At 36.6% G+C, this 25,325-nt stretch overlaps 2 protein-coding genes across 7 annotated transcripts in view; one reads left to right on the top strand and one right to left on the bottom strand.

Moving 5' to 3' along the window:
• The window catches only part of MACROD2 (mono-ADP ribosylhydrolase 2), a 1,970,509-nt gene that overhangs the window by 1,654,510 nt on the left and 290,674 nt on the right, over positions 1–25,325 (bottom strand). The gene's annotated exons all lie outside the window — the stretch shown is intronic.
• On the top strand, positions 10,360–24,821 carry FLRT3 (fibronectin leucine rich transmembrane protein 3). Of its 3 annotated transcripts, none has more exons than XM_080685419.1 (3): positions 10,360–10,587; positions 18,871–19,071; positions 20,623–24,821. In XM_080685419.1, the coding sequence occupies exon 3, from the start codon at positions 20,666–20,668 to the stop codon at positions 22,613–22,615; it is 1,950 nt and encodes a 649-aa protein (XP_080541545.1). In that variant the 5' UTR covers positions 10,360–10,587; positions 18,871–19,071; positions 20,623–20,665; the 3' UTR covers positions 22,616–24,821. The 3 variants fall into 3 exon arrangements, with proteins under 3 accessions (XP_080541545.1, XP_080541546.1, XP_080541547.1); XM_080685420.1 differs by having other exon boundaries at positions 18,871–19,624; positions 20,623–24,142; XM_080685421.1 differs by lacking the exon at positions 18,871–19,071 and having other exon boundaries at positions 20,623–24,142.

The following is a 25,325-nucleotide window of genomic DNA, read 5'->3' as shown; positions in this document are numbered from 1 at the left end:
AAAGCATAGTCTCCTGAATCACTCTGTCTTATCTCTTAAATAGTATTCACTTATTTTAAAACTAGAGGTCCAGTGCACAAATTCATGCACCAGTGGGGTCCCTCGGCCTGGCCTGTAGGATTGGGCCGAAACCAGCTCTCCAACATCCCCCAAGGCAGTGGTTCTCAACCTTTCTAATGCCGTGACCCTTTAATACAGTTCCTCATGTTGTGGTGACCCCCAACCATAAAATTATTTTCGTTGCTACTTCATAACTGTAATTTTGCTACTGTTATGAATCATAAATGTCTGTGTTTTCTGATGGTCTTAGGCGACCCTGCTAGCGGTTCTCAACCTGTGGGTCGCTGTAGAGCCAAAGACCATCGGAAAACACAGATATTTACATTACAATTCATTAACAGTAGCAAAATTACAGTTATGAAGTAGCAACGAAAATAATTTTATGGTTGTGGGTCACCACAACATGAGGAACTGTATTAAAGGGTCACGGCATTAGAAAGGTTGAGAACCACTGCCCCAAGGGCACAGGCCAGGCCGAGGGACCCCACTGGTGCATGACTGGGGCCAGGGAGAGATGCAGGAGGTTGGCCAGCCGTGGAGGGACCATGGGAGGGCTCCAGGGCATGTCCGGCACATCTCACTCAGTCCCAATCGGCCAGACTCCAGCAGCAAGCTAACCTACGGGTCAGAGTGTCTGCCCCCTGGTGGTCAGTGCACATCATAGCAAGCAGTTGAGAGGCCTTAGCATATTATTAGCATACTAGAGGCCTGGTGCACAAAATTCGTGCATGGGGGGGGGGGGTGTCCCTCAGCCCAGCCTGCCCCCTCTCTTAAATGGGCAGTCGGACATCCCTCTCACAATCCAGGACTGCTGGCTCCCAACTGCTCACTTGCCTGCCTGCCTTATTGCCCCTAACTGCTTCTGCCTGCCAGCCTAATTGCCCCCTAACCACTCTCCTGCCAGCCTGATAGATGCCTAACTGCTCCACTGCTGGCCCAATTGCCCCTAACTGCCCTCCCCTGCAGGCCTGGTTGCCCCCAAGTGCCCTCCCCTGCTGGCCCGGTAATCCCTAACTGCCCTCCCTTGCCAGCCAGGTCCCCCCAACTGCCCTCCTCTGCTGGCCCAGTCACCCTTAACTGCCCTCCCCTGGAGGCCTGATCACCCCCAACTGTCCTTCCTTGCAGGCCTGGTCCCTCCCAACTGTCCTCCCCTGCTGGCATAATTGCTCCCAACTGCCCTCCCCTGCAGGCCTGCCCCCCCCCCAACTGCCCGCCCCTGCAGGCCTGGTCCCCCCAACTGCCCTCCCCTGCAGGCTTGGTCCCTCCCAACTGCCCTCCTCTGCTGGCCCAGTCACCCCTAACTGCATCTGCTGCTGGCCTGATTGCCCACAATTGCCCTCCCCTGCCAGCCATCTTGTGGGGGCCATCTTGTGTCCACATGGGGGCAACCATCTTTGACCCCATGAAGGCAGCCATCTTGTGTCTTGGAGTGATGGTCAACTTGCATATTACTCTTTTATTAGATAGGATTACACTTTGATTGGTTGAACAGCTGACTGGTCGACCGGACACTTAGCATATTAGGCTTTTATTATATAGGATAAATTTGTACCAGTTAAGCATCACATATTAGGGATACTAAGAGGAAAATACAATTAGAATATATTCCACCAAAATCAAGCCTTGAGACCAATAGGACAATTGGAGGTTTCCTTTAATTGATGAATGAAAAAATTTGTTTACTAATGATGGATATTTTTCATAAAGGACAGGTCAAAGGAAGAAATGAAGTTCAGAAGAGCAAAGTGTAAATAGAAATGCATGTTAGGGTTCTAGCATATTACATGGGGGTTGATATATCCTAAACTGGTACAGTATAACTTTTTTCTTAATATTTTATTTCTTGTACTTTTTAATACAAATTACAATGAAACCTCAATGCCAGGTATTTTTATTCCATGTTGTAAGACCTATATTTGTTTTGGTTTCATATTTTGGATGGCTCCATTACTTCCACTGACATTATAGTGTTAGACTACATGTTAATCGGGATAGAAACCAGAAGCCTCTGAAAGCTGCTCCACATTCCTGGTGGACATGTGGGTGACTTGACTGTGGCATGTGGCCTCATACCTACATCCCATTTTAATGGTCATGGTTTAGTTAAGTCATACCAGTTCTCTTGGCGAGTACCAGATTTCACCCTCCTGAAGCAGATGATCTCCTTTTTATAGAGACTCTTCCTCAGTCAAGGGATTGCATTCCCAGATGCAGAATAGATGATAACTTGGGAATCCCATGGACTCGCCTGGAAGCCTACACCTGGCAGCTTTTGGAAAGTATCTATCCTTTTCCCAGGAAGGGCCTAAGAAGGGAATGAGCAAAGTCATGTCATATTCCTCAATACCCCACAGTAGTAACATATCTCCATATTTAAATATCCTTTCCCCTCCTCTGCAATCAAATTTTACTATTTTAGCCTACACTTAGCTTTCCACCACTCTTTTTTATATAATCACCATTATTGGAATACTAGTTTCATTATATTGATACTACTATTTTGCTCAAATCTTTGTATGCCTGTTTTCCTTATTGGCCTCTATAATTCAGCAATCTCCTCTGTCCTTCCCTAAGATGCATTTACCACCACAGTAACAGATAAGGAGTTCAAAGTCGACTTACTCTCTTCCCCACAAGTTAACATATTGTTGTTTGTCTCGTTAGCTTTGATTCTCTCCTTAATAGCACTTCAAAAAATTTCCCTTCTTAAATTCTATCAGTCTCATTTCAAATCCAGTTTTGTAGCTCAGAGTGCATTGGTTAAATTCCTCCTGACTTTTTCACCCACGGGCTGAGAACAGGTTTCTTTGTCTTTTCTTTGGGATTGCTCAGGAACCTATATCTAGCTGTCATGAGATGGATTTGGCCCACCCAAAATCTATTTGTGAGTGGATAAAGCAACTTTAGAAGGTTGGTTATGAAGTTTTTGGAAAACACAGAATGAGTCAAAGTAACAGGACTTATTTATATAGCATACCTCGCCATCCTATAAGCATTTTTTGAAAAGCTGTGGGAAGACAGAGCAAACTAGGCAACAAACTCCAAGGCCCTTGTTACAATGCATGTTCTACCTTCTGTTTTTTCACAGTTTTTGTTCTGAGTGTCTACTGAACATTCTCAAACCAAGACCTTACTGAGACAACCTCACCACCCATTCCTTCTAACCAGCTAATTCAGAGACTTACTTGGAAGTAAAACCAATCTAAAGAAAATGAAGAGGACACTAGTGAATTAGATAAAGTGCATTTAAAAATTGTAAGCTTTTTGAGCCTACATATCATCTACTTCTCTTAGAACTACATACAGATATCATCTTCAGAGTGCTCAGAACAAGTTCTTAGACTGGCACCTGCTACACAATTATTAGATACCAGCTATTTTTAAATGGAGATGGTAATATTGTATTATTTAGTCAAGAAAAGAAAAAAAAATTTTTGTTTTTTCAAGAATACAGGATATAAATATGATATAAAAGTATTGTATAATTACTTAACATTTATAATCATTTATTTCTACATTTATAAAATTTCTACTTCCTAAAATAAAGCTACTTCTACTTTCTATCAAAAATATATTTCTATATGCTGTTAGAAAAGTATTCTGGAAGCACATAAAACACAACATATTTTTCTCTAACTTCTTCTAAATATAAGATAGAAAGATTTGTTTGCAAAGAACAAACAGTAATAACAATAATAATGATAATGTTAATAACTTTACTGAATTATAGGGTCTAAAGTATAGTTAAAACTGTTAACTTTTACCACACTTAAAATGCTGAAGTAAAATTAAAGTAAATGTTTTAAAAAGATGTAAATCCTTCTTTCAAAACAGTTTAGGCATTTAAACACCAATGTTAAATTAGCATTTTTAACATCAAAAGTCTGCCATTCATATTTTCCCTCTTCTTTAGTCAGAGAACAAGCTTTGCTCTTAGTCAATAAGATATGATCTGTTAAGCTTACTTCTGACTTGCCCCAGGGAAGAAGGGGAGCACAGAATTACCCATGGACACTTCAGAGTGACAAATCTGTTCCTGGGGCCACTGAGGAAAACAAAGAGGGACTGCTTGGGAAGCAACTCAAAGAGTTCCATACTGCTTCTATGTAAACATGAGAATTAAACAACTATCATAAGCTTCTCAGCTTTGTCCTAAATAAAAATAATTAACTTTACAAAGTAATACTTTTTAAATTACTTTTAATCCACCCTCATTTTTTAAAATTAAGAATAAATGTCCATTAAAGTTTAAATTTTGACAATATTTGTGATCTTTTAATAAAATTCATCAAATCCAGATCTTGACTTTTAAACACACATAGATGAAACCCTAGCTATGCATTTATAAATTTGTAACACTAACACATTTTAAATGTCAAACAAAAGGACTAAAGCCTTAACTACTGAAAGAATTATAAAATGCTTTTAAATTTCCCAAATTTAAGGTTATTAAACACTCAGAGTATGAAGGAAGTGAAACAGGGGTAACTATACATGTACTTTAATCAATATATAACATCTGTGTCATAAATCATACTCAGAAAATTAGATTTATATTTTACAGGAAATTGTCCAATGGAAACTGTGACTTAGTTTTAACTTACTTTTGTTTGGAATAGATGATACTATAGAACATTCACTTTAGTCCAAGTCTAATTGATTGCTAATACTTTATCCCTTAAAAAATCTTTAAAATAATCAATTTATACCAGCTCCCAGGGAAAAGAAATATTAATTGTAGTAAATCTGCTTCTCCTAGATAATACCAATGAGGGGCAATTTCCATAGTCATTTATAAACAGACATAATATTAAACAGTCTTTAACTCTACTTTAAACATGTGTCTTTCAGCATGAGACATGTTTATGTACCTAAGTAATTTGGACTGCAGGGACACAGCAACCAATCCCTAAAAGAGATCATCTTTAACACGAGGAGAACTACAGAGCTGTTTCCAGAAATAAGAAAAATTTGACCATTTCAGGAAACCTTCCTCTCAGAAAGTCTTTTGTGTACTTAATATTAGCACCAATACTCTACAAAAAGTGAAACAAAGTGATTAAGAGCAATATATAGCTATAGAAAGAATCACATGGCTTCCAGCAATCCACTTGTATGTAGTAAATACACATGTCAATAATCAGACATATAGTGATCTGTGCTTAGTACCTATTAGCCATCTCTCCCAAGCTATGTTTTATTCTGATCATCTCCAAGGATAAGGGTTCTGTCCTTTGATTTGTAATTACGTCTCAGAACCAGTCTTAGATACTGTTATCTCAAGGTCTGAGCATACAGGACAGTGAGCAGAAGCATTTCTCAAATTGTTTCATTCCCAAAGATAAACTGTGAAAATATACAGCTCAACTTAACATTGGTGGACTGTGCCTTTTGAACCGATCCTGGCCCCACTCATCACAGTGAAGATAAAAAACAACCATGCCCAGGGTTTAGTTCTGTTTTGCTAAGTGCTTTCTCAGATCTAGGAATGAACTCTTGCATGCACCACTTTATCGAAGTTCATCATAGTAGAACGAGGTGGGTCCCAGATCTCCATCTTCATAAATGAGGAAACGGAGGCTCAGAGGCTTGATGTGCTTCTCCCAGGGCCATTCACAAAAGTATCAGAGGGAGGCTTCATGCACTTGGCTAGCCTGACATCCTTATTTTCCCCCAAGGTCCATATTAAAAGTCTCTTTTTTGTTGTTGTTGTTTTTGCATTTTAAAACAAAAGGAAAAGGATGACAGGGTGCTGGAGAGTGAGAAGGGGTCAAGGACACATCCTGTATCAGCTGGAGTGGTATAGTACATGTCTGCTTGGCCTGACATGAAAGCCCTGGATAGGGAGGAAATGAGGAGTCCCAGGCTTTCAGTTCTGTACTAGCCAGCTGCCTCACCCCATCACTTTGGGGCTAGGTACTGTACTAACCGCAGTTCCTCCTTTTTTCCCCCAGGAAGCTAAAGGAGTGCTTTTTTCTCAGTGTTGTTGTTGCTGTTGGGGTGTGTGTGTGTGTGTGTGTGTGTGTGTGTGTTTCAGTCACCCTTCTCCCAGTGCCTGAAGTTTAACAGTCTAACATGGGTATTGGGGGAAAAAAACAGTGTACCAGAAAGTGAGCAGATAGGCGGGCAGGCAGAGAAATAACTGCTTTAATTTTGCTTTGATTTCTGTTTCAAGTCCTGTAATGACAGATCTCACTCCAGTGCAGTATGTTTTGGAAATATACTTAAAAGGGGAATGTGGTTGTTTTTAGGTATATTTTAAGTGTCGACCAATAAAAATCAAATACCAGAACAGCTTAATATAGCATTTTACAAACCTTTTAGTATTCTAAGGCATCTGTGACCTGCAGAAATCTAATTGTTTCTCCAATACTCTTTGGAATTGTTCAGAAAGATGTGGTACAGTTTCTAACTGGTACATTAAGCATCTGGCCTGACTTTACAGGATCACAGATAGCTGAGTGTGCACTCTCTATTTTATTAACATCCCATCGGCTCACGTTAAGATGTAGTACTGATGTGCCCTGACATGCATCACTACCTGTTGACAGAAAAAACTGGGCTAGACTTGAGAGGGTCTACAAACAGAAAATCTTTTAAAGATGTTTTGGCAATTTAAACAGAAACTCTGGCTTAAAAAAAAAGAAGAAAGAAAAAAAAAAAGAGCAGCTTCAATTTTACAAATTTATAAAACATGCCCAAGTTTCAGCATGCCAAATTCTCTGAAAATTAGTCTCCAGCATCCATTCCCTCCTTCTCTAACTAACAGTGTCCAATTTTCCTTTGGGTCATACCCTCTCCCCACTCTCCCCATTCTCAACCATGTGTTTGAGTGGGATTGACCCCACCTACAGCTCTCATGGGGGCATATGCTCACCAACATACCCTTCCACCTTCCTGTAATAGATTCTGGAATGAGCATATGAGCAAGTTTAAACAAATGAGATAGAGTGAATCACAGGCTTCTGTGCAGGAGCTTATGAAGGTGACTGCCTTTCCCTCGAGCACTGCAATGTGGGAATGTGATGTGTGAAGCCTTAGAGGAGAGCCTGGAGCGGCCATGGGACCTTTGTACATCTGAGGAGGCTGCCAACACTGAAAAAAAGCAGCACACTAAGAGAGAGAGAGAAACTGCATTCTTGTTGACATATTGTAAGCCATGTATCCAGCTTTACCTGAACCAGACATTACATTTGAATTTCTCGGTTAGATAAACCAGTAGATTCCAACTGTTAACTAGACAATAAGGCTTGGCAGTTCAATCACTTGCAACCAGAAAAATTTCTCAACTGATAATGGTCCAAGGCATTTTATATATCAAAAGTCTTTTTTTGTTGTTGTTGTTCTTTTTTTGTTGTTTTTCATATACTTTGAAGACTTTATTCTCAAGAAGAATGGTGAGGTGAAGAAAAATCCTCAAGAATGTTTCTTTCTGGACTTGAAAGAACTCTAATAAATTCTAAAATTAAATCACAAATACCATACTGGAGGTGCACTGAGGTACACCTAGTCCTAGTAGCTTCTTTAATAGGGATGTTCAATGAATTTGTATACAATGAATGAATGAATGAATGAATGAATGAATGAGTAAATGAGGTAGCTTAAGCCTAGACAGGTTGAAAAACCTGGATTAAGTTGTTCCATGAAATAATTATGGATTGTAGTCACTTTCAACTAGGTGTTGTTTATAGCAAAAGAGGTTTGGTTGGTTGTTGTTGATTTCACTTAGAAAAACAAGTAAATGGCAGAGCCTGGGAAATCTGCTTCCAAATCCAATCTCCCCTGTTCATCAAGGAACATCTCATGTCTTCCTAAAACAAAACAAAATGCAAAAACAACAAATACCTTTTCAACCCCAAATGTCTACTAGAACTCAACTGAGTTCTCACCCTGGGAACATGAGGTCATGAAATGCATGAGGACAACAGAAAAGGACTTCAACAAGAAAATCTCCTAGTTGGCCACTTCCTCCTCCATTTCCTACTTCAAAGGGAAATTTTGAAGAGTGTGAAGCAAGCTGTCCTGGGCCTTCTCCTACCTCCCTTTGTGCACTCTTCTACCAGTTCTGACTATGTCCTTTTTCCAGACACTCAGATGCCCTCATCTTAATAATGGCAGCTACCATTTTCTGGGTACTTGCTATGAGTCAAGCCCTGACCTAATAAACTCATAAAGATTTAGTAATTTATCTGCAGCCATGTGGCAAAGCCAAGATGAAACCAGATATGTAGACTCTGAAGCCTTTGCTCTTGAACATTAGACTATTCTGGCTCCTCCTTTCTGAGTTGAATGCTCCTTGATATAAGAATTAGTCCCTGGCGGGGGCGGGAGGGGGAGAGAAAGAGATATATATACTAATATATGTAATACTTTAAACAATAAAAAAATATTAAAAGAAAGAATTAATATGCCCTCCTATCATAGCCTACAGAGCTTCATACTGAAATTGCCTTCCTTCTTATCCCTCCCACCAGGACAACCATCCCCTTAATGTAGCTAATCTCCCTTAGGTAACAAAGGAAAGCAACCTGAAGAAATTTAGGGTAATTCTTAATCTTTCCAGAGGCAGGCAGTACATAGTGTTTCAGAAGGGATACATAATATTATAAGTTTTCTCCAACTGGCAGAATTTCAAACAGCAATAAGAGCAATGCGGTTTTTAAAAAAATGGAGGCAGTGAAAGTGTGTATATCTTTGGATAGGGTCAGGAGGGGGCTGTCTTGAGATTACCTCTAAAGTCAGTGCTGCTAGTACAGATTATAGTGTTCACAATATCTTACCTTCTTCTACATTTTCATTGACATCTTTAAAAAAAAAAAAAGCAACAATACATAATTGGTGTTCAGTAAATTCCTGCTGCCTTTATTTGCCATGTGAGAAGAGCAAAGATCAAAGCATATAATAAGAACTCAGATAACAAATGGTAGCCTAGAGAATGGAAACTTCAGCACTAACTCCCAGGCCAGTCAGTACCTTAGTTAAGATGCCTATAACCAAAATTGTCCAATTCTCTTTCTCTTCTGTTTAAAATCTGCCTGAATGTGACAAAACTGCTTAAATATGGATATAAACCCACAGGAATCTGGCCAGGCAAAAAGTACTTTTTAAATATAACCAACTCCCATCTGAAAATAGCTTCTAGAAAGAATTTTTTTCACAAAATAATTTAATCCATGAATTTGTTTTATAGTAACAGAAAAAAAAAATCCACCCTTTACTGAGAGATTGTTATTCCCACTTCTCTTTCCTCCAAAATTTCAGCAGCTGCATCTCAGTGTAACTTGTCCTGCCTAACAATTTCTAAGAAACTGACTTTTCACAGACTTTAGAATTCTAAAACTCCTGGGTTTAATTGGTGTGTCCTCAGAGGCTCGCAGAAAAGTACAATCATAGAACAATAGGGGTCAATACACCTCTTATCAAGGGTTCACCTTCTATTTTGGTATCATACATTCTTAGAGAGGAACTCAGAAGGTTAAACGGTTATTTAAAAAGCTTATAGAGAAAGTAAATGAAGCTAATGAAGAGGCCATAATCAAATACTCCTGGAAAAGACAATTAGCTGTCTTCCTTTAGAAAAAAAAAACAAAAAACACATTCCTAGAAACAAAGAAACAAACAAAAAATGCAAAGAAGAATGTTGTGAACCTCTAAGGATAAAACAAATAATATTAGTTTAAGAAAATTGCCTTCCAGGTAAATATAAAAGCAAAATTCTTCCCAGCAACATTTAAAAGTAAAACACTTATGAGCCCAAAGCAATTACTGATTAAATAGCAGAAAGCAGGCTATGAAAATCATAATTGAAAATATGATCTCCTTCCCTTAAATAAATAAGTTATTTATTTGAACCTTCTTTCTATTTATTTGTATAATAAATATTCACAGTTGGGATTACTAGGCTTCATAATTATAACATTATTATAACTTGTTAATAATGAAAATAAAAGGATTTTAATATAATACAGATGCTTAAAAAGAAGCACTTTTTTCTATTGTAATATTATAAATATGCTTCTAAACATGCTTGCATTTTTTTTTAGAAGCTTGCTTCCACTACCTTGTTGTAGTACAACTTTAGAAAATGTTGAGATTCCAAAGGGCTGCCTACAAACCAAATGCCATCCTGGCCTTGGCAGGCTGAGGGGCTCATTTTGGCTTCTCTCACTCCCTCTAGCGTTTGCAAAGCCCATCTGCCTGATTATCCAGTTACCTCACTGAACGAGAGCTCGATTTAAGTCCTGCCCATCTATGACATCACCCCCTTCTTCAACCACTGCGAGGTGAAGCTTTAACTTCAGACTTGGAGGTGGGCTGTGAGCAGTAAACTGGAATGCTCTCCCTCGCTCACTCCTCAGTGTAGGAGTGCTCCGAAGCAGGACAGCTCAGCCTGCATCTGCCGTGGGCTTTGTGTGCACTGGACGCGGAGCTTGGGAGAGGGGGAGGGTTATCACTCCAGGTCCCAGTCAGTGGAATTACACAGCTATAGCGGCAGTATATATGGAATTGCTTTTCCTCGTCTTCCTGGTAAGTGTTTCCCATATTTTTACTTATGATTGTCCCAGAAAGTTTGCTTGGTTTTTGCTCTCTATAAAGAAATGACTTGGTACCACGAGGCATCCAAATCCAAATGTTTACTCTCTCACCAGTTCCAGCAATATACGTGCATGCCAGCCAGCAAGGAAAAATTTGACTATATAGCCAAATGCAAGAAGTTACTTAAAACCTCCTTTCATAAAAAAAAAAGAAAAAGATAATAATAAACAGCTATGTTCTGGCTCTTGTAGTTACTATTTAAAGAGTCTTATGGAGGACATTAAATTGGAAAGTTAAATGTTAAATATCAAAGAATACAAGGCAGATTTTTTTTCCACAGAGAGGAAAGCGAAAGGTCTTGCTAACTTGGTGTGTACTATATGTGTGGCATGATCACCAATTGCTGTTTTTACAACTGTGAAAGAAAATCAATAATCTCTCAGCCCATGAGTACGCAGTACATGAAAAGCATACATCTTGCTCACAGCGAGCTGAGCTACTCCTGGCGACTTCTTTGCCTCTGTAAGGATTAACAGCTACACCTAGATTTTAAAGCTGGCACTGCTATCCTGCCAGAGCCACTTCGAGCATTTCAGGCTTGCAAATCTCAACTAGTTAATTCAACTCGGAGGAGAGGGAGACTCTCTTCCAAACCATATCTCCTCTCCTGCACAAAGCCAAAATCCATCGCTTGGGCAAATGCAGTATGTGACTAGCATGATAATTGGCAAAGTCTACTCAGAAAAACTAACAAAGCTGAGTCTGGAAGCTATGCCTGATGTATGCAAGGAGTTTGGGGTGGTGGGGGGAAAATGAATAGAGCCCTCATCAAATGGGGTACGTAGACTATCCATTCACTTGCAACTTATAATAGGAAAATTTTATTGTATTGAAAGAAATACAACAAAGCTTTCAAAAAGTAGTTAAATGTATCTTCTTTTAATTTTTTTTTTCAATGAATTAGGTCTGAAACAAAATGGTTGCACTGAGGTAAAGAGTGCAACAGGCCTGTATTTTGTCAATATTGGGGAGTGGGGGTATTTTTAATTATTTATTTATTTAGCAGTAAAAGGAACATGAATCATTGATATTTGCCAATTGTAGAACCAAATTCTCACATGGCTTTAAAAATTAGCTATTTCAAATTTTCTTAATAAACCTATCTGCTCTAAAATGCACATATGTTATTTCATTAGCAGGAAACAACATGAATAAAATCACTAGAAAAGTGAGTCAGTGGTAGCAATGCCTTTCTTTTATCGCTAATTGTATAAGCATATCCTGACCAACATAAACATAAAGAATGATTTTGTTTTCAGATATGATCATAATGCTGTCCCAAAGTGACAGATGACTGATACTTGTCTCTTTTGAAATGAGTAAAGAAAGAAATTAATCTTTTAAAAGTAACACAAAATATTAATATTATCATTACCACCAATATTAATATATCATGGTTTTAATCTATAAGAAGATTAAATGAGAGATATGCCATTTAGTTTGCAAATATATGTGTGTGTGCACCACAACATATACACACATACATACACACATGCATTTATTAGCCTGAGATAGAAAAACAAGGTTACAAAAAATGTGATTGCACGTATTTAAGTAAAAAAGTCACATCATAAATTTTTAAATACGGAGCTTCCAAAACACATCAAGCTGAAGGATCAGCAAAGATATTATTAAATGAATAAACATAATGATTTCATAAATACTGTGTTCCTGTAGGATACTAACCATCATGTATTAATTGGGCTTTTCATTTCTCTGCTCCTCTACCCGCCCCCACACACACACACCTTTTAAATCAATTATGGTTAGGTTCAAAATGCCCAATTAAATAAATACTTCCTAAACATTAACATTTGTGAAATACATAATTGGGCAGCAAATAAAGTTTTTACAAAAAAGAAGAAAAACTGTAAGAAATTTTGTCATAACTGAATGTGGCAGCAAAATAGAAGGTATGTTTCTTTTGCTTTCAAGTGTTAATTAAGGAGCTACCAATTCTATCAAAACTTTTTCAGAGCTAAATGAGGTGGTGTGAAATAAATTTGGTTGAAATCTTGTGGCTGTCAGACTTTGTTAGCAACCTATTAATTATCTTTACCCCAGTTTCTTCTCTAGACTATATTGCCCAATCAAATAGAAACTCCAATTATGTTCAGCATCTCCCGCCTAGGGATACAAGACCCTAATGAAAGCTCAGTGTCTCCAGATGAAAAATACAATTATCAGCTTGAAACATGCAAGAGCACTGCAGAGAGGTTTGTCTGTGCTTTTCTTGGCCACACAACCTAAGGCTGCCTCCTCTTTCTGGATGATTTTCAATAATTTTAAACCCTACAAAAATCAGTAGCAGAGAACTTGCCTTGTATTAATAGCATGTAAATACCTCTTCTTTCTGCTTTTTATTTTTAATATGCCAATGTTCATACCAATATTAAATGTAGTCATTTTTTAAAAATTTGGTTTAAAACTGCCATTTCAGTTAATCTTAACTTTCCTCCCCTTTTTAAAGGTGGGTGGGCTACTAAACAAAGAATGTGACTAATGGCAAGATCTAGAGCTAACTTAAAAATTCTGTATAAAGCCCCCAAATATTCTTTTATTCAACCAGTGTTTTTTTTTTTAATAGCATTATAAATAATTGGTGAAAGTCAAAGGAAGACCATCATAAATGAAATCAATGAGGAAAATAAAATGCAGTAAATTTCTCAAAGGCTGTAATTTCTTCCCTCCTTTTTTCCCTTCATTCTCCTTTCCCTCTCACCACTCCCCCCACCCCGCCACCCCCCGCCCCCCACCTTTTGCCCCAGAGGCCTTCACTGTTCTTCTCAACGGGAGGCTTTGTTGTAATTAAACCAGAGAAAAACTGGCCGGCAGCAGCCCACATCTGACTTGTGGTTTCTGAAAGCAGTGTTCTGGTAGCGTGTACCACCCCCCAGTGGGCAAAAACTCTATAGTAAATCTCTCAGCAATATTAATTCTCAAAACTGCATTTTCCTCTTTAGTGCATAAAAAGGGCTGTTTCTCAACTCCTTCTAACATTCTACCATTTCAAAAACTTGTAAGTCAACAAACCAATTTCCAACAGAGAGATGGTTTGTAAATGCCTTCTGGGGAAAAAACAACAACAAACAAACCACAAAACCCTTCTTTCTCTTAAGAACCAAAATAGAAATATACATTTCAGAAAGCATTTTCCAGTTTCAGAAAGCAGATCAACATCACTAAACTTGGTAAAACATCATACTAAAACACAGTTTTGAAAACCATGTTTATATCGCACCCAAGAGCGGGTTTCAGGACTTTGATTTGTCTATCGACAAGAACACTAGAGAAAACTGATCTTAAAGAAAAATGAATGAAATATAATTTAAGCAGAAGCTAAAGTTGCATTTGTTTTGCATATGCATGATCTCCTTCCTAGCCCCCAAAATCAGGTGTCAGGAGTGTATAAAAAGCTCGCTGCAGGTATTAGTGTGCTTAAATGAGAGGAGGGAGAAATTGCTCTCACACTGACAGACAATGACAGCTTTTGTTCTTTATTCTTTCACTTTCCATGTGCACAAGTTACCGTGGCAACTTTGAAAAGAAAACCCACAGACCATATTTGGTTAAAAACCATTTTTAAAGTGTGCCACTGGCCTGTGGATTGATCAGTTTATGCATTGCTGTTTTATTTGGTGTGGTTTTTTTCCTGTTACATTTGGTTTAAATCAATAACATGCTACTCTAACATGAGAAAACAAGGTGTTTTATGATCTTGGATGTTCTCACCAGCCAGCACAGTGCTTGGCACACAGTAGAGCCAAATAGTTGTTGTACTAGTGTATGGAAATTTGAATATTAGAAATTTTAAGCACAACAACCAAATTGTACTCACAACACTGAAAACGGAGTTTCAAGTTTGCAATGGGAAAATATTTGCTTAACAAAAGCAAGCATAGTTTTAATTGTAGCTGCTCAAAGTCAATGCAAACTTAGAGCATGTCCTCTGCCCAAGCTCTCTACTGCTCACCTTTGCCACTCTCTAAAATTAATATCTTATTCAATCTTACAAGTCTTAGTTCTCTAGTTTATTTAGTCTGGCTTTAATATCATAAAAGGGAGCAGCATTCACTCTGACGAAAGATAACATCCCAGCTTGCCTTTTGGTTTTAAGGATGCAACATTTAACTTCACAAGCCAAAATAAATGAAGCAGAATTAGATATACTTTATCACAAACCTGTTGGGGAAAAGAATCAGTAGCATAAAGGGTGAAAGTAAAAATCCTTTGATTAGGAACGCTTTTCCCTACACTGCACAAATGAAACAGAAGTTTCTTCAGGCTAGAAAACTGTCTGCATAAAACCAAGTCTGAAAAGGCACACTTGCTTCTCTGGCTCTCAGCAAACCCTTCAGACTTCATGACTCTCATGAGGAGAGTTAGAAGTCCTTCTGCTTGCCTGGCATTAAACAAAAGAATTGGAACTTTCCTGAAATCTGATGATCATGGAAAATGTAACTACCAGACAGGCTGCTTAGAAAGCATTTTGCTGTCACTATCAACTAACCTGATGTTCTCCAGTTTGTCAGTTTAACCATATATGTAGTTTATTTGAAATACCATGTCCTTACAAAGACTTAGCATTCGTAGGTTGATAATTTTGTTGTGCTTTTGCTAGCAGCAATTTAAGCCTTCATAAGTAAACTGCTTTCCTAATACTCTGGATTACGATTGTGTAAAATCCAATTTACCTAGAAATATTCAAAGATTTAGATAAATTTGATTAAGCATGTGGTTTTTCCTCAATCTCAAGGTTTTACTCAAAATAATAATGCAGTTAACTTGGATTAAAAGTTCTACATGCCATTCTACTTTTAGATTTAATATTTTAAAAAATTATCAGCATTAGGAAATAATTATGCGCAGCAAGTCATTAAAATAAACTAAAATAAACTATCTCAAAACTATACTTGCTTTAAGATTTTTTAAAATAAGCAATGATGTCAAATAAAAATCAATTTAAATCAAAGGTGGCAAATAAAGGATTTAGGGAGTTAGCAATATCAGTATATAATATAACCTTCATCTAAGTGATCAAAACAAGAAAATACCTCCTCATCTCAAACATTCCCACCTTCAAAATATTGCAGAGGAAAAGAGAAGGAATCACATTAACATGTAGATTGCCCCAATTTCTTGATTTTATTTAAATACCAGTTTTCTATTCAGATTCAACTTCTTAAATTAATTTTCATAAAATATCTAAAAATGATAGCATGCTTATCTATTTACATACTTTCTTAGGTGTATCATGAAAATAAATTGGAGTTTTTTCAGACTTGATGATTACATTATAAATGCAATTTAAAAAAACTCCACAATTTTTATTTATAAAAATAAACTGAATAAAAAAGATCCCTATTAAAAATTTGATTTACCAGTGAAGTGATTATGTTTTTCTTCATTTTGCTACAGCTTTAAATACAACATACTAAATTACTAATTCCATTTAAAAATAATTTTAAAACATTTCTTTAAGTAGCCAGGTCTCCATTTATATTTTTCCCCAAGTTACCCCATTAACAATATTTTTCTAAAAGATCTTTTTTTTGTTGTTGTTCAGAAGTAATGGCCTCTTTCAAGCCTACGCAGACATAAAGGCTCTGAAGTCCATGTTGTGGAAACCTGGGCCACAGTGTCCATGCCAGTGGGGGTCATTTTTCCTTTCATCATTCACATTCACCTACATGTCTCCAAGGGGGTGAATATGTAGAGCCAGGGCAGAAAGAAGGAAGTCTAAGCTTGGGGAAAGGATTGCTTGTTTTGGATGGAGAGATCTTTACAGCCTTTGATGTGCAAAAGCTGGTTAGCACTATAGTTTCAAATATAAAAGGGAAGGAGAAGATGTAAAAAAAAAAATCAAACATGAATTGAACTGTTTTGAGCTCAAGTAAAGGGAGTAAGGATTGGGGAGGGAATCTTCATGTCTGAAAGAGTATCCTTCTCTCCAGAGAAGCCTGTTTGATGTTTTTGCCTCTTGTTTTAATGCAGTTTAGGGGAGAAGGGAATGGCATTTTCCAAGAATTTAATGAGATTTAAGGCTTTCCATTAATCCCACATTATTACCACTGTTGTATTAATGGCAACGTAAGTTTACATATCAAACGGAGCAGAGGGAGCAGCTTCACAATGGTAAAAAAGGGAATATCAACACATTAATCTTCCTTCTGTTCACACCACTTAGAATTTGTTTTCCTTTTTCTATATTAAAAATGTGTAAGTCAATCAATCAATATGTATTTTTTTTCTTAGAGCTTGATTTGGTGAAATATTTATAGTTAGATATAAGCTTTATCTCTGATTATCATTAATTATCACCTTAGACATAATTGTGGCTGACCTGACTCGAACAATAAGCAATTTAAAAATCTCCATTCATCAGCATCATCTTCTCAACTTTGGAGTATGTACTCGAGTATGAGAAATGCCTGATTATTGGTAACATTTTAAGCAGGTTCTCACTTAAGATTTTTATATTGTTTTTTAATTAGTTTCTAATTCAATTTAACAAAAGTAATTGTTTTTCTAAGCTTAAATTAACCAAACTATCTTATACTTTGAATGATTTTCAAGCTTATAAAACATTTACAGCAGAAACTCTTTAAAGTAACTTTTTCATTATAATTTCAACATTTTGGTTTTCCATTTTCACATACTGAAAAAGCAACAGTTTTCAAGAAAAAAAAATGCACTGTAGAAATTCAACAACAATAATGAGCAAAGCCCTGAAGGTATCACAGTAAAACTTCACATTAAACAATAAATCATTTAAACATTCCTCTGTGGGCACATTGCAATACCCACTTGAGACTACTTTATCCAACTGCTAACTGCTATATTTGTTTCACGTTGCCTAAATAATAAATTAAATTTATCTGTAATTGTTTAAAGTTTTCTTTTGTTAATGCAGTTTATGATAGCATTGGTATCTGATAACAAATTAAAATAAACTAAATTTTCCAAAACAACCAGAAACACAAAATTTGGCCTTGTTTAACATTCACTTTCAGTTGTGTTTGAATTCTGGAACAGATGCTATCCTTGTTGGGTGCTAGGTAATTACAGGGGAAGAAGCAAATTGCTTCTGCTTTTTTTCCTTAATTTCAGGGTCAAATATTTCCATGATACTCAGATGTTCCCTACATATACAGAAAGCCACTGAGCAGGTAACCCTGGATTACAGATACTGATCCTACCCACCTCCCCCATCCACCAAAAAAAAAAAACAACCCAAAAACACTTCATGTATATTAGGTAATGGACAAAGCAGTCATCATTAAAATCAGTGATCTCTTTGGTCAAGGCTTAAGCCTTGTTTCAGAAATGAAAAATACACTTGTTGGAATTTTGCCTGTCCATATTGGAGCCTAGAGAGAAATGCCTTGTCAGGTTTGATATGCTTTCCTAATGGTCATTCCAAGGATACTGATGGAAATACTGTCCCTTCTACTCCAAATACAGAGTTTTCAAATTCCATTTGCTAAAATAAAATAAAATTATATTCTCCTGTAAAAGAAATTATGACTTTTGGCCAAGAAAACCTGATAACTGGAGTTTTAAAATCAGCAACTCAAAAACCCCTCCAAGGAGGAAGGTGATGGAGTGCACATTCTGCACTTGGGAAAACTGAGGCCCACGGGAAAAATTAAACAGGGCATTGAGCAAATCAAAAGATAAGTGTCTAAAGTAAAATTTTTTCAACTCTTTCAATTGTGGATTGTATAATTTTGTAAAACCATGTCCAGAAATGTTTAAAAAGTCACCATGGTATTTCTGTAAAAAAATCCTTGTTATGTATTTACTCACCTCTTTGACATATAATTGTTTTCTTCTTTTTATATACTTTATATCATTTTATATCTAAGATTTAAAAGTGAACTCTTAAAGATTGGCCTGACCTGAATTCCAAAGCCATGGAATGGGCTTACTGCCTCTTAAATGAAACTTTGCTCTGTGTTTAATTCAAAATGACATTAATGAACAGTTAACAGAAATTATCTGTTTGGTGACAATCTCAACTTCATCTCTTACTTTATTAATATAATAAAACGGGATGTAAAAAACAAAGAGCTCATCTTATCCCTTTTCACTAACTACTGTGATAAAAGATGTTTTGCTTAAAGAAAGAATTAAAGTTAAATTTTCTAGGAAGTCTCTCAAATATGTTAAAGTTCATTATTAGAAGTTCATTAAAACATTTTACTTTCACAGGAGATGCTCAGACCCAGTATGCTTTAAGGAAGAGAAATATAAAGGAAATCTATTATGCTTCCTTTTTTTCCATGAAGAATATTTGAATTAAGTTTTCTTTACCTCTTAAAAAAGAATACCTGTTCTTGCATAACGTGACTACACCAGATATTCTAAGAAAGCAGCAAGAAGCAAAAGCTGGAAATAGCTATTTCACAGCAGGTAATCATACCTCAGGATGTAGCTACTGTACAAAGTTTATACTTGGATAACCCTGGATGGGAATAAAGGTGGGGGGTAACTGCCAGAAAAACCTATTACTATACAGGCCTTAGCATCATGAATGGCTTTCTTCATGAGGATCTGAAGTTACTATCTCTGAACACATTGCACAGAAGAGCCAATAAGAATTTCAAAGAAAGCAATTTCCACTAAGGGAATTAAGCTACACAAAAGAAACCTTCACACAGAAACTCTATCAGAAAGAAAAAAAATACATAGGAAGCCATGTGTTCTACATAGTAACAGGAAGCTGAATTGTTTCTGGCCCCCACTTTAATGAGCTTGCCCACCATGCTGAACCACAGCTGGAATGTTCATTGACAACAGCGAGCCTGATCTGGAGGTGTGTGCGTCATAGGATTACTTGAATAAACAGTGAAGAGCATTTCCAAGGACTAAACAAGAGTTTATAAGTCCCATCCCCTCACCAGGAAAATAATATATGTGCATTGGATTTTCACTCACGCAAAATTTACTCACATCGTTCAATAAGGTAGGAAGTCTTATTTTCATGCCTGAAATTATAAAGGCTAATTAATACCTAAATGTGCAGAAGAAATTATATTACACAATAGATTAGTCTAAATCTATAATTCTCCAGCCATGAAGAAAGTAGAATCATAATCTAGATTAGAACTTGAAGAAAGATAAATGCATTGTGAAAACATATTGTGAGATAGAGTATAATAAAAAATGTGCCCAAAGCCATTAAACCATGTAGTACAAAACATATAACAAAATGGGAACAAAAGCAAGACCTAGTGTAATATGAAATGGAATTTCATTAGTTGGATGTATTAGCTATATTATTCATTCTTTCCCTAAAGTACATGAAGAATATTTCTTTTGCTTTTCTTGCTAGAAATACCCATCTGCAATGTTTAATAAAATAATAAAAGAAAAAGAAATAACATAAGTAATGAAAGCAAACAATTAGCTATACTAGGATTCAAGATCTCAAAAGGTGTGTACCTATTCCTAAATACTAAAATAATTGATTTTTTTTACTACACATTTATATTCCTGTACAGTCAACTTCATAAAAAGTAGGCAAAAAAAATTGGTTTTTAAAAACAGTAACATTATTATCTTTAAATGAAACAAAATATATTCTTATGTGTCAATTCATTCTGAATATTAAGAAAAAATTAAATATTTAATCAGGCTGGTCAGTGACTGGCTACAGAATTGATATCAAATGAAACTGCTTTCAAATATTCAGCAAAACTTTAATTATATTTAACATTTCAAACCAAATGGGTTTGAGACATGATACTTCTTAATTTAATATCAGAAACATTTAAGATAGATTATATGATTGTGTCCATTGTTTGTTAGGTAGCAAAAAAAACCCTAAGCATGCAAAAAAAAATTAAAGTATTAGAAGTGATTATAGATGTTTTAATTTCCACATCTATTTTGAATATAATCTGAAGTATGCTGATCTGATTGCTTTCTGTCTTTTTTTTTTTTTAATTCACTGCATTGTAGGGCTCTGAAGCTACCTGGTATAAAGACCTCAACACTGCTGACCATGATCAGCCCAGCCTGGAGCATCTTCCTCATTGGGACTAAAATTGGGCTGATCCTTCAGGTGGCACCTCTTTCAGTTATGGCTAAATCCTGCCCATCTGTGTGCCGCTGTGATGCAGGTTTCATTTACTGTAATGATCGCTTTCTGACATCCATTCCAATAGGAATACCAGAGGATGCTACAACTCTCTACCTGCAGAACAACCAAATAAATAATGCTGGGATTCCTTCAGATTTGAAAAACTTGCTGAAAGTAGAAAGAATATACCTATACCACAATAGTTTGGATGAATTTCCTACCAACCTACCAAAGTACGTAAAAGAATTACATTTGCAAGAAAATAACATAAGGACCATCACTTATGATTCACTTTCAAAAATTCCCTATCTGGAAGAATTGCATTTAGATGATAACTCCGTCTCTGCTGTTAGCATCGAAGAGGGGGCATTCCGAGACAGTAACTATCTCCGACTGCTTTTCCTATCCCGTAATCACCTTAGCACAATCCCCTGGGGTTTGCCCAGGACTATAGAAGAACTACGCTTGGATGATAATCGCATATCCACCATCTCATCGCCATCTCTTCAAGGTCTCACCAGCCTAAAACGCCTGGTTTTGGATGGAAACCTGTTGAACAACCATGGTTTAGGTGATAAAGTTTTCTTCAACCTAGTCAACTTAACAGAATTGTCACTGGTGCGGAATTCCCTGACTGCTGCACCAGTAAACCTTCCAGGTACAAACCTGAGGAGGCTTTATCTTCAAGATAACCACATCAACCGGGTGCCCCCAAATGCTTTTTCTTATCTAAGGCAGCTGTATCGACTTGATATGTCCAATAATAACCTAAGTAATTTACCTCAGGGTATCTTTGATGATTTGGACAACATAACCCAATTGATTCTTCGCAACAACCCCTGGTATTGTGGGTGCAAGATGAAATGGGTACGTGACTGGTTACAGTCACTACCTGTGAAGGTCAATGTGCGTGGGCTCATGTGTCAAGCCCCAGAAAAAGTTCGGGGGATGGCTATCAAGGACCTCAATGCTGAACTGTTTGATTGTAAAGACCGTGCAGTTGTAAGCACCGTTCAGATAACCACTGCAATACCCAACACAGTGTATCCTGCTCAAGGACAGTGGCCTGCTCCAGTGACCAAACAACCAGACATTAAGAGCCCCAAGCTCATTAAGGATCAACGAACCACAGGGAGTCCAACAAGGAAGACCATTGTAATTACTGTGAAATCTGTCACCGCTGACACAATTCATATCTCTTGGAAACTTGTCCTACCTATGACGGCTTTAAGACTCAGCTGGCTCAAACTGGGCCATAGCCCAGCATTTGGATCTATAACAGAAACAATTGTAACAGGGGAACGCAGTGAATATCTGGTCACAGCCCTGGAGCCTGATTCACCCTATCGAGTCTGCCTGGTTCCCATGGAAACCAGTAACCTCTACCTATTTGATGAAACTCCTGTTTGTATTGAGACTGAAACTGCACCCCTTCGAATGTACAACCCTACAACCACCCTTAATCGAGAGCAAGAGAAAGAACCTTACAAAAACCCCAGTTGGCCACTGGCTGCCATTATTGGTGGGGCTGTGGCTCTGGTGACCATTGCCCTTCTTGCTTTAGTGTGCTGGTATGTTCATAGGAACGGATCGCTCTTCTCAAGGAACTGTGCATACAGCAAAGGGAGGCGAAGAAAGGATGACTATGCGGAAGCTGGCACTAAGAAGGACAACTCCATCCTGGAAATCAGGGAGACTTCTTTTCAAATGTTACCAATAAGCAATGAACAGATCTCAAAGGAGGAATTTGTAATACATACCATATTTCCTCCCAATGGAATGAATCTGTACAAAAACAATCACAGTGAAAGCAGTAGTAACCGAAGCTACAGAGACAGTGGTATCCCAGACTCAGACCACTCACACTCATGATGCTGGAGGACTCACAGCAGACTATGTCTTGGGTTTTTTAAACCTAAGGGAGATGATGGTAGGAACCCTGTTCTACTGCAAAACACTGGAAAAAGAGACTGAAAAAATGCAATGTACTGTACATTTGCCATATAATTTATATTTAAGAACTTTTTATTAAAAGTTTCAAATTTCAGGTGACTGCTGCGATTGATGTAGCGGAGATGCCTGAACACAATTCTATATTTTAGTATTTTTTAGTAATTTGTACTGTATTTTCCTTGCAAATATTGAAGTTATAAACCATTTACTTTGTGTTCTACTGAGTAAGATGACTTGTTGACTGTGAAAGTGAATTTTCTTGCTGTGTTGAACAATCAGGACTGCATTCACATGAGATCCTTGTAGTATAAGCACAGGCCATTTTTCACTTTGGTATTAATAAAATGTAAAAAATAATACCTGGCTGAATGAGAAAAATTAAATTTCAAAAAAATATTTATGAATTAATGTTCCAATTATTAAATTTGTATTATCCCAGTGGCTTTCAATAAATCAAAATATGTGAAGTAATGGGCAATATCAAACTTGCTGCATATCTCCATTTTCAGTCTAAGAAAACTAGATATCCTTAAGAAAGCAAGTATATCTTCTGAACTGAATACATCAGCTGGCTTAAAAGGAGTGTGAGGTCTGTTATTAACAACACTCTGAAATAAAGGACTTCACAAAAACAATAAAGTAAGCATGTCTCCAAGTTAGGGGAAAAACTTGTACTTAGAAAAACATAAGAACTTAAACTTGAATAGCATAGTGAACACAGATATCAGAATTGCATTTTGGTTTTGCCTATACCATACTCATTTTTGAAAAGTGAACTCTAAAGATATAATTGTTAGTGTTTATAATGTTTTTTATCACAAAGGATGTCAAACAAACCTTATACATATTAAAAAGGTAGCATAACAATAAGAAATTCCCCTCAACAATGCAGAGAAAGTAGTACTTTAAATAAGTGAGCATTTAAAAGAAAAATAAATACTAGAAATCAAACTTAGATTCTGTTTATGTGAAATGTTTTGACACTGTACATAAATGTTCAATTTACTTTCACAACAATCAAGATTACTGCCCATTACTATCACTGTTTTCCAGATATTACATACTGGTAATGAACTTGTAACATTTCTTTCTAGCTTCCTACTGAATTGTGAGCTATTACTTATTTAAAAACCACATCATTTTCTGTTGCCATGATTTTTTTTTCCAACAAAAAACCAAAGTGCATTGTACGCCCTTTGGCCAGTCTTGTATGTGCCTTGATCCAACGCTACATGTATTCAGCTTCTAAAATTCGACAAATTTTTCATACTTCCTTAAATATGAAAAATTATGGTCTTATTGCTGAATAAAACAAAAAAAAGTACAAAATAGTTGTGCTTGCTTTTTTGGGATTATGTTACTATCACTAAAGTAGCAAATTGCCAAGCACATTAGTCTAAGCACTCCCATGTATTTTTCTAGGCATAAAAATAAAACGTTGGCTACAAAAAAAAAAAAAAAAATAGCAGTATCTTGAGCTTGTGTATCATTTTACTTTAAAGAATTCAGTGTTTCATGCATAAATTAATTTCCTAATAGCCTTTTGAAATACTCTTATTTTACTTATTCATTCCATTGGTGGAAAACTTCAGGAGAGGTTTTGTGACCTTTCTGGTTTGTACCCTGCTGCCATTGTCTTGTCAGACACTTTTTTAGGTGTTCTTTGAAAAACTAACATTTTTAAAAAATAGCTTTTGGTACTGTGGTTTGGCATCAGAGGATCTGAAATCTCAGATGTACCACTTACCAGGTATGTACTTAAATACAAACCATTTATTCTTCTTAGCTTAGTTTCCTTATCTATAAAATTGGGCTATTAATAGCACCCACCTAACAGGGTTGCTGTAAGGATTAAATGAGGTGATATGCATGGAAACTGTACAAATATTGAACAAATTGTAAGTTACTACTATTTGGTCAAGAAAAGTTAGCCAGGTGTTCCCAGGGTTTTGCTAGATATTGCTCCTTCTTACTATGATAACGAATCTTTCTGCTGCCTAAGTAACCTCATTCATTATTCATTGGCCATCTTCAAATGTTTCCCAATATTTTCTCTTTTGATTCCTGTTATGGGTGTCAGCTGTTTTCTAGGAATAACTTCGCAAAAATAAATGTGATTAACTTTAAATATAGGAAACATTTTCTGAAGGAAATTTGACTTTGCTTTCAGAGGTTTTGAGTAGTTCAGCTGCAGTCCTGACTGAAGTCAGGGAAAGAGCTAGATGGTTCCATAAAGTCCCTATAAACCTATGAGTTTATAAAAAGCCAAAAGCCAAGTGATTGTATTGACTATTTTCCAGTTAGTATACCTTTCATGACCACAGGAAATTTTGTCTTCCTGTGCATTTAATAATTTTACCTGGGATAAACCAGAAACATGTCTTGTACCAGCAAATATAAAAAGCACAGAGAGGTTAAACCTTTATTTTTTAACTAGGCTTGCTACAAAATCCAAATGGTTTGCTGAAAAAATAGATATCCTTTCAATAGAACAAAACCACAAATCAACTTAAAGGGCACTAAGTTAACTACAGATACATTTGCATATATCCCAAATGAAATAGTCACAATTTTTATTGATCAGATACTAACACAAAACTGTAGGGAAAATATCCAATCCTGAATATAA

This window comes from Plecotus auritus, assembly GCF_963455305.1.
Source record: "Plecotus auritus genome assembly, chromosome: 8".
NCBI classification, from domain to species: domain Eukaryota; kingdom Metazoa; phylum Chordata; class Mammalia; order Chiroptera; family Vespertilionidae; genus Plecotus; species Plecotus auritus.
Note: the sequence above shows the minus strand (reverse complement) of the source record. Positions and strands in the feature narration are given on the sequence as shown.

Bases quoted from the DNA above. Each gene is read 5' to 3' on its own strand.
- FLRT3 (XM_080685419.1), top strand. From the start codon at position 20,666: ATGATCAGCCCAGCCTGGAGCATCTTCCTCATTGGGACTAAAATTGGG.